We start from the raw sequence: 10,465 nt of genomic DNA, 5'->3' as shown, positions 1-10,465 counted from the left end.
TTTTAATGTCACACCTGAACGCTCACATCCTTTTAATTATGTTTGAAATTATGAACATTGCTCAACATCATGAAAATTAAACCTTATTTTCAATAAGCAATCCTGAAAAATATTTGGGGGTGCTTAACTTTTTTCCAAGTGTATACAATTTACACACACATACGGAAAAAATTGCAAAAAAAAAACACATCAAGACATTTGACTTTTACACTTCTTAATACCATAATTTAAAAAATTCACTATTTCATAACTGTTATACGTTTTCAACTATCTCAGTACAGGCACCTAAAAATTGACAGTTATGCCTATAGATATTGGTGGCAGTGGACTCAATGCTTTGCTAATTACTTTAGGGGAAAAAAAAATACTTGATACCAGTATGGAAGGAAAAAGAAACATAAGTGAATTCAGCAAGAAACAAAGTCAGTTGATATTTACACCTCTACATACCATAACTTTAAAAATTCACTATTTTATAAAATTGCTTTATCAAAAGTTCAATCAAAACAAAATCTCTATCCAAGTCAAAGGATTTATCTATTTAAAAAATATATACCCTTCTCATATATATATATATATATGTATAGTATTCCATTTAATAACACTGAACATGTAAAAATGATATTTGGGCTTTGGCTCATATGATATGGCTTGTATGCGGGAGGTAGAGGGTTCAATCCTTTATGTATCTGTTTTTTAATTTTGTTTTGCTAAACATGGCTTGTAGCTGACTTTCATGCATATTGTAAGTTTTGGCAAAGCAGGATATGAATAAACCTTTTTTTTTATTATTTGAACAGGTTCAGTGCATCATGTTTTGCCTTTTTCTTGAAAAAGATGTCAAAGTTTATGAAGAGTTGATGCAACAATATTTTCCTTGCACCTGATAAACCTCTTGAAATGTCTGGAAGTAATATATATATATCTATATATATATGAACTATTTTCAAATTATTTACCAATGCAGAGTAATGAAGCATGAAGTCAGTTATCAAACTTTTTTTATTTATTGTGTAACCCCGCAGGTCCCACAGTTTTTTAAATATTTGGTATAGGTAGTTATGTGATGTATGTGAAAATCTCTCAACAAACTTTCTTTCAGATAATGAAATGTTTAATATTTTTTTATTGAGGCTTAACTAAAAAAACAACATTGAATTAGTTTGTGAGTGTATAGTATTGAAAGGAACAGAACTTAATTTTTTGAGTTTAAAACTTTTCTCAGACTTATTTTTTATGAATTTTTGCTTCTGAGAACACTTAAAATCAGGAATCCCATGAAAATAATAATGCTTATGAAAAATGGCTATAAGCAGGATTCACTTAACAAAATTTAGTGTCTAACTAATCCATCTTATATGTTTGTGTGTATACAGAGGTGTGAATCTTTGATCTATTGTAAACAAATTTTGGTTTATAATATAATATAATAATTGGTTTATAATTCTGAAAATACAGAACTCCACTACCAATTGCCATCCATAGACAGCCAGTTTTGTACTGTTCAAAATAATGCATATTTATAATATGTTGACCTGTTCACTATAAAAACATAGCCAGGAAATGTATAAGATACAAATTTCATTTCTCTTTCACAATTTTCAAGTTCATTCGAAGTCCTGCCATATCCAACTTCAGCAAAAATATAGATTCTTCATAAATAATGGGAAATTGATTGTGAATTTCTTCCATTGTGTTAGAATTTGTTAAATAAAGCCACAGGTAAAAACCTCGTGTAATGGATGTCTGAATGTTTTGGTTTGTTTTCAGTTTTTTGAAAGGGCAAGTATAAGATTTCAGACATATGATTTTTGCAGTGTTCATATTGTTTAAAAGACCACATTTTCCTATGATAAGTGTTCCATTAGTTAAATAACCAAAAAATTGTGGCATTCGGTTGTTTAAGGTATTTTTAATAAAATGTGAATATGTGCCACTAAAACAAAGTTTGAGTTCTTGCATTAAAAATGCTTGTTTTTGGCAACTGAAAGATACTGAAATTTATACCTAAATAAGTTTGTCATTGTAATTTTATGTATACTTATATACACAAGTCTGAGTTAAGTATTTATGGGTGAAATTTTTTCTTTCAAACAATACTATATGTAGATAGTTGTCAACATATGAAATAAGCCTATTTCCCAGTTGTGCAACTTTTTCTTCCTTTATTCATTCCCATACTTTCAATATTACATTTACTAACTTATGAATTTCTAGCTTTAGTACCTAATTTAAATTGGGTAAAAAAAAAAGTGATTTATCTGTGAAACAGTTTTTCAAAATATTTCCAAATGAACTGAATTATTAATTAGTGTCCATTCTAGTATGTTATTTAAGTCTAAACATTTTATTTTCTTTCTGTATTGTAAAACAAACTATAACACTTGTTTATTCGGCAGTTGCTAGCTGGCCAGTCATTCATTTTTAGATAAATAAACAATTATATAATTTGTAATGACTAATGCTTGAAAGATATAAAACTTTTAACACTTGAGCCATTAAATATATAATGTTAATAAACTTAATAACTCGTAGTACATTGCAGTGTTTTTAGTCCATATTATACTTTAATAATCATCAAGGTAGTGATAAAATACTATGTTAAGTTAAAGGTTTTTAAAAATTTGCATTCATTGCACAAAACAAATACAGGATAATCTAGAAAATATATGTATATAAATTCAAAGTACCTGAACTTCATCAATGAACAATTGACAAGAAATATGAAAGGTTAAAGATGATTGTGAGAGAGTTAAAAGTGGGGGTATAATTTAGATTAATAGACTTACCTCTATTAGGAGCTCCAAGTTTTGTTTTCCATGTGACACATTTTGAAATGTCATTGCAGAAGAGGATGTTTTAAGAAAATAATGCTCATTTAAATGACACTAACATAATGGTGGTGCTCATCTCAGCAGATAAGTGAGTTTTCATAAACCATGAAATTATCCCAAGGACATAGGGAGTTAAATAAGTCATCCTTCATATAAAAAGGGAAGATTTATCTCAAACGTAAAGATTACACTAAATTTCACTTAAATAGCACAATGTTTTTAGTTGGTTGGACAAAAAGAGAACCTGTTGTCCCAGGTAAGGATGTAATGGGAAATATCTGCAAGTATACTACCATTTGTTATTTGGGAATATTTTGGTTAGAATAACTACTGGTATTCATTATAACTTGCCATCTCATGCAGGAAATTAATTTCTCAGTAAAAGTTGAAATTAAAAAAAAAATTAAAATACGAAAGCAAAATTATTAATAAATTAATTTTGTAGTGTGAAAGTTGAGAACTGGAAAAAGTTGTCATTTAGTAATATGACAAAGAGAATTTTTAAGTCTCAAGTAAAAAAATATTTCAAAGAAAAGTAGGGATTGGTACTCTTTTAATACCTACAGAACAAAATTTAGGGCCATGAAACCTGAAATGAATTTATTTGCTAAGCATATGTAATAATGTAGCTTGACAATGAGAAAATTGCTCACCATTAACAACTGTTAAACTTGTAACAAGGTTATCAATATTTAATTTATTTGATAAAAGAAAATTCCTCGTTCTCTAATACAGTTTAATCAAGGCATATCTAACTTATGTTTTCAAGGTAAGACATGTTGCCTGTTTCATTGTCTAAATTAACTTTAGTAAACCACTGGTGTCCCTTTGAAACAACAAAAGATGTTGAAAACCCCAAAGATTTCTTAATTTCAACATAACACATCCAAGTATAAAAGAGAAGGGAATTATTTTTTTGTATACAATAGACTACTTTGTTAAAATTAACAATACTCTACAAATTCTCTTGATTCATGTGCAGTACACTGTTGAAAGCTCCCTGAGAAAGCCAAGAAATAAAGATGCTATCACAAATATGGATACAGATTAGATCACATTTAGGTAAAATACTAGTTATAACCTTAAAACTGTACTTTTCTTGAAAACTGTTGCAAATTTCATCCATATTTTAGTATTTTATCATAAATAGTTAGGCTGGTAATGTATTTTACTGGATTATACTATCTATCTAAGTTAAAAGTTTATTGTTTAATAAAGTTCAGATAGTACATTTGGCTTATAACTGCTTCAATTATACTTTTAAATCACCATTTTAATTGCTGAAGTTCCAACTTTGATTAAGTTATTTCTATGCAATTTCTCCTTGCAGCCAGCTAATAATATTTTCTACCCTACATTTCTTTGTTTCTTCTCACACTCTTCCTTCAAATGTCAACTGCCAAAGCATTCTAAACAACCTATGAGGGAACTTCAAAAGATAACAGCATTTGATTGAGTCCTATTTCAAATTTCATTATTATTAATTCAGTTTGGCTAGTTTTCCCAGTTTGTACTGACTTTGTGCTGGGCAATATAACTAAATGTTTAAAATTATCTAATTCACTTAATTTTTTTCTCTGAATGAATCTTTTGTAAAGAGGAAGGTCATTTAAATAATAATTTAAAAAAGTTCATGGTATTTGTTTCAAACAAACAGTAGCTTAGCTTTTTGGAACGTTTTATGCTTTTGTCTTTTCCGAGATAATTAAAATTACACTGTAGGTAAACATTGTTTCTTACACCCTGAATGTTATATTTATAATATCTAATATATTTACTGCTGTTAGAATAAAACTTAAAAGTTTAAGCACTTTATAAAACAATAATGTAATTTTGAAGTAGAGAAAAACTGCTGAACAATTTTTGATGGGCAAGAGACCTCATATGCTATTACTGTATTTTTTCTATCTAAATTTTGTATATTAAAGTCTCATAGTTCTTCAACACAAATCATCGTATTATCAACCCTTAGATAAAGCTGTTTTAAAATAAGTCAGCTACATAAGTTAGAAAAGATACTAGCTTTTTATTAACCCAAAAGTAAAATTACATACACAACAGTACAATCTAAGTGACATTTCATTTGTATAACTAAAAACTGGAATAGATGAAGAATTTCTACTTTTTCAATTATATAATGTACTGTATGTTGTATTAGTAAATTATGGATGAAAAATAAAAAATGTTGAATTTAGTAACTCAAATTAATTTTTTAATAAAACATAATTTGACTTTTCTACACAAGTGCATATTGAGATTAAGATATTTTTAAATTTCATATCATACACAAATGGTTGTTCTCATAAAATACCTTTTGATTGTATTTTTTTTTTCTTTTTATCAACTTAATAGATAAAAATGTATACTTAATTGTTATTATGAAAGATTTAATATAACTTATTAATGCACAAACACATAACAATCAGACAAGAACAACCAGCAACAGATTTACACAAGTTCTGGCTAGACTGAGAATATCCAGTTTTACATCAGAGGTTATAGGCAAATTGTAAGATATCTATTTACAAATAACCTCATATATATGTATTTTACAAAATTTACACAAACATCACAATTCATTTTAAGTAAAAACAAAATTTTACCTTTTCATGGAGCTGCACCCATTACAGAAATTTCTTACGAACCGAACCAAAGAAATTCTAGGCACTCTTCACAACTTTTTTTTTTGCAAATATTACTTTAATGATCTGTATTCATTATTTAAGCTCTCCATATGTTGAAATGTGAACTAAGTTTATCAATATTTAATTTATTTGATAAAAGAAAATTCCTTGTTCTCAAATACAGTTTAATCAAGGTATATCTTTATTTCATGTTCTATGCTTCAGTGATTACATCAGATGTGTTGATCTATCTTGCGCATTAGTGAAGTGTACTATTATTTTTTAAAGTAAAGGCATAAAATTTGTTATTGTTGTCTACTATGAAAAACTGATGCAGTTTTTTCTTCGTTTCTTCTGCTATACTATATACTGGTTAGGAAAAATCTCTTAAGTCATCAATACCAAACCACCAAAATTAGACTAGTTTTCTTTATTGCCACATAAAATGGAAGAATGCAAGTCTTCAAATAATTTATTAAGGATTAATATTATAAAAGGTTCTCAGTTCATCTAACAACCATATTATTACAGGTAGATTTTAGATAGCTTAGTCAGGAATGTCATGGCTGCATAGCTCTTTATGGTTATTTAGAAGACAAAAATCATGGATAAAATTTCTCTCGTTATTTAAAGGAATGTTTCATACTGAACTTAAGAACACATTCACTGAGTAAAACACACCTGGATGGATAAGTCATAACAATACCTTTCTTAAATTATGGTTTTCTTACGTTCATATCTTGTTTATTTAAAATTTGTACACATGATACAGGGCAAAGGAGTGGTAGTTAAGAACTGGCTTATGTGTATTTTGAAGTAACATACTGCACAAAGAAACAAGATATTACAACAGATCTTCAAGTCATTCTGATATCAATTCCACACTATGATGTACCCACCGAACTTAAGTGCCAACTGACTGGTCTGGATTCTGAATGTGAAAGTTTAGACAAATCATCAGCTTTGAGTAGAGAACTCTCACAACTACAAGAAAATCTTCTTAGATCTTTTCTAGACCCAAGGTGACGTTGTCTGGAGCAAGTTGGGACTGTTTTTGGAAGCATAAGTAAAGATCGATCATTGTAAAGTCCAGTGATAAAAGGAAAATCCAGAGTGTGACTACTCTTTCCAAGCTGACTTAAGTCATCAAGTGTCCGGTGGTGAATTTGAGTAGTGTAGTAATAATCCTGAACCAATCTCTGGTGTTTTAGGATGTTACACGAACTAACCTATTAAAAAATTGCATTGTTTTAAATGACAGTTGTCACATACTTTTCATAACTCTACTACCACATTACATAAAAAAAATTATGAATGTAATTTTCTCAAACGTATAAAATATTGAACCAGCAAATCCTGTTTAAACAACTATCATACCAAACCTGAAAAAAATCATCAAAGTTGATTTCTAAATATTTAATTAAGCTTAAAAGAATTGTGCTATATACATTTCTCAAACAAAAAATTTCACCACAATATAAAATTGGGGTTACATTACAAGAAAAAATATTTAAATTGCTGCTTACTACAACACATTATAATATAATATTATTTTCTGTGATTTCTATAACATGAACTGTTATACTAGGAAAATAACACAATATCCTTATTTTAACCCAACAACTTAATACTTGCACTTTGTAGGTTAACATTGAGCAAAAATTGTTTAAAAAATGTATAAAAATTCATCAATCAGTAATCTCCCATAGCTATTTTTATTCAGTTATTTTGACTTGTACGTATGTATGTATGTATGTATGTATGTGTGTGTGTGTGTATAAAAGAGGAAGTTTGTTTATTTTGTTCCCTTGAACTTACAAATTGTAAAATAACTTCATAATAATCAGTTTTTTACAAGAAATTTAATGGTACTATTTATTTTGTATTTGGTGTGGTATTTAATGATGAAATTGACAATTAATGATTATTGCGCCATTTTTTTGTAATAAACATACAAACATAAGCACATTTTGCACACAGAAAGTGTTATAGCGGGAGACACTCGGATCACCTTGCTGTCAATTCAGTATTTCCAAAAAGTTTTCTTTAAATAGTGCTAAGTTGTTTCATAAGTGATTTAGTAACTTTGTGAACTGCAAATTATTGTTTAGTGATACAGGTGATTATGCCACCCAAGAAACGCCCTTTCTATGGAAAGTCTTCTGCTGCTAAAAGAATGCAAGCACAATAAGTAGCTGAAGCAGAAGAAGAACGCAATCAAAGACTTCAAGCACAAGCTGCTCAAATACAGGAAGACACTTTGGAACAACATAAAGTTAGACTTCAAGCTCAAGCTGAAAGGCAGGCTACTCAAAGACAGCAAGAAACTGTTGAACAGCACAAAGCCAGAGTTCAGTCAGAATCATCAAGGCAAGCTGGATATAGACAACAAGAAACTTCTGAACAACATCAAACCAGACTTCAAGCACAATACATTTGAAATCTAAATATTCACTGTGCAATGCCAGCTCAGCTAGTATATATATATATATAAAAAGACAAATTAATTCCCACAAGTTTAAAACACCTGCTAACACTGTGCACACAGTACTCAACTTTTCACCAATATAAAACAACTTATTCCATCCTGACTAAAAAAAAATTGTATTACAAGATGCATGTTTCGGCTTTCACATTTATCATTCTGGATAAAATTATAAAAAGAAAGGCTAAACTGGTAGGAAACCAGAATCATCAGGCCATTTAAAACATACACTTTTAACACTGTTGAAATAAGAGGGTTATAGATAAAACTATAAGAATCCTGGAAACCAAATATTTAAGGCTTGCAATTGAAAGTTTTGCTACACTTTCTTTTAAAAATCATGAGACTGTTTTTCCAGTAAGTCTTATTACTAAAAAATACCAACAATTATTATGGTACACTGGATTATTGCCTTTTAGATACTTTCTGGATTAAAACTAAAGTAATACCTTGTTTTCCTTACATGTTTAAGACTTCAGATTACAGAAGTATATTATGAACTTTATAAGAACTATACCTGATCAGAAATGTTCTCTTGGGAAATTGTTAGTGGACTACTGTTCAGTGATAATTCACAGTTCTGATTTATTTGTAATGAACCCAAACTATTTCTGTAGCCTGGTGGAGGAGGGACAAAAGGAAATTCACCAGTAGTGGTATGAGATAGCTTACTCCAATTATATTCTGCTGGTACTGTGGAGTTGTCCAAATAGTTAAGTGGCTGCTGACTGGACAATTTTCTGAGACAGCCTTCAGTATGATAACATCCTACACTGACTGCTGATAGAGAAGGAAAAGATGACCATAAGTGTGAACGGTACAAATTGGGTTCTGACTCGGCAGGACCCATTCCATAACCACAGTCCATAAATAATGACATTGGCTGTTTCTGAATCCGAGTCAATGAAGAAACTCCAATTCTAGTTACACAACGGTTTGGTGTGGAAACATTCCTAGTAGGGTTACCTGCTTCAACTAAATTTGAGTCACCCATAGTTGTAGTGTTTACTCTTACTTCATCTGGTTCTCTTGAACTGTAAACAACTTCGGTGTTCACAGCCGATACTGTTGAATGATAACTTGGTGTTGCCCACTGATCTGCACTTGACATGGAGGGTTGTCTGGGTGCATCATGTCTTGGATTTATTGTTTTTAGTTGTGGAAAAAAGTTTGAAAAAAGTTGTGAAATAAGACAATTTTTTAACCTGGGTCTAGTTAGACTCTTTTGTTTTTTATTTGATGAAATATCATCTGATTTCACTTTCTGAATGTGCACGCTTTCTGTTCCACTAGAAGATAACCTTTCACATGTATCACAATCAGTTCCAGACAAGGAATTAAGTTGCTGGACAGAGGCACACAGTGGAGTGTTGGGATTTGATTTTGACCCAGGTGGTTTCTTTGGGACATGACAGCTGCCATTTCTAATGATAGAGTGAGAACAATCTAGTTCCACAAAAAAAGAGGGTGAAATTAAAATAAATACAAAAAAAAACAGACCTACAAAATACACTGTTTCTCCGAGAGGTTAGACTAACATTTAAGACAATATTCTTATTTAATAATCTACAAAAAGAGTAGTGCTAGATATAAATGGTAAAGATTAAATTTCTTCCTTTAATATAAAAAGTAAAGGACCTTGAGTAAGTTGGCTAAGTTAAAACTTTGAAGTAACCCCTGAAAGACTAATTATATATATATATATATATACACACACACGAGTGTGTGTGTATCTTAATTTTTTACTTTAACTGAGGGTTGCAAACCCAAAATCTTGTATACTAATGGGGTTTCTCAAATCCCAAGTTTGTATTACCCACTTGAATAAACTTCATTAAAAGTTGCCTGTACTCAAGTTTAATTGCTTAGTTTGGTTTGTTTTGAATTTCATGCAAAGTTACACGAGGGCTATCTGCAATAACTATCCCTAATTTAGTAGTGATAGACTAGAGGGAAGGCAGCTAGTCACCACTACCAACTCTTGGGCTACTTTTTTTTACCAACAAATAGTAGGGATGACTGTCACATTATAACACCCCCATGGCTGAAAGGACGAGCATGTTCGGTTATGGGGATTCGAACCCACAACCCTCAGATTGCAAGTCTAGCACCCTAACCATCAGGCCATTTAATTGCTTAGATGCTGGTGGATGATCGTGATGCATATAAAAAGGATCCAATTCAATCATTCATAAGGTAACAGTTTTAATAACAAAGCTACTTATGTAAATGCTTAATTTTATCAATCTCCTGTGTTAGCATTATTTTCAATCATTTATGTTAGATAAGGAATGAAGATAGAACTGTAGAAAATAAAGACATTTGTATGTTTTACAAATATTTCATTTATAACCACTATGGTTTTGCCAGTAAAAGCTTCATTTGGTACAGACTCTGTACCTGATAATGCCTTTACTGGTAAAACTATTATAGTAATAAATGAAAAATCAAGGAATTCATCTTAATTGAACAAAACAACCCTACTCTAAACCAACACCCCGGGGTACCAAGACACCTCTTCT

At 30.2% G+C, this 10,465-nt stretch overlaps 2 protein-coding genes across 3 annotated transcripts in view; one reads left to right on the top strand and one right to left on the bottom strand.

Annotated features, from left to right (window-relative positions):
- Positions 1-5,028, top strand: part of LOC106467805 (macro domain-containing protein CT2219-like) — a 56,311-nt gene extending 51,283 nt beyond the window's left edge. For both annotated transcript variants that reach the window (XM_013928182.2, XM_022396000.1), the window contains one exon: positions 801-5,028. In XM_013928182.2, coding sequence (XP_013783636.1) covers positions 801-887 — 87 coding nt within the window. In that variant the 3' untranslated portion in view covers positions 888-5,028. The remainder of the gene's footprint in view (positions 1-800) is intronic.
- Positions 5,029-5,746: 718 nt separating this feature from the next.
- Positions 5,747-10,465, bottom strand: part of LOC106467804 (protein expanded-like) — a 40,497-nt gene continuing 35,778 nt past the window's right edge. The window contains exons 11-12 of the mRNA XM_022396001.1: positions 8,461-9,389; positions 5,747-6,687 (exon numbers count right to left, since the gene is read on the bottom strand). Of these exons, the coding sequence (XP_022251709.1) occupies positions 6,343-6,687; positions 8,461-9,389 (1,274 nt within the window). The 3' untranslated portion in view covers positions 5,747-6,342. The remainder of the gene's footprint in view (positions 6,688-8,460; positions 9,390-10,465) is intronic.

This window comes from Limulus polyphemus, unplaced genomic scaffold, assembly GCF_000517525.1.
Source record: "Limulus polyphemus unplaced genomic scaffold, Limulus_polyphemus-2.1.2 Scaffold2745, whole genome shotgun sequence".
Classification (NCBI taxonomy): Eukaryota; Metazoa; Arthropoda; class Merostomata; order Xiphosura; family Limulidae; genus Limulus; species Limulus polyphemus.
This window is presented reverse-complemented; position numbering and strand designations above follow the sequence as displayed.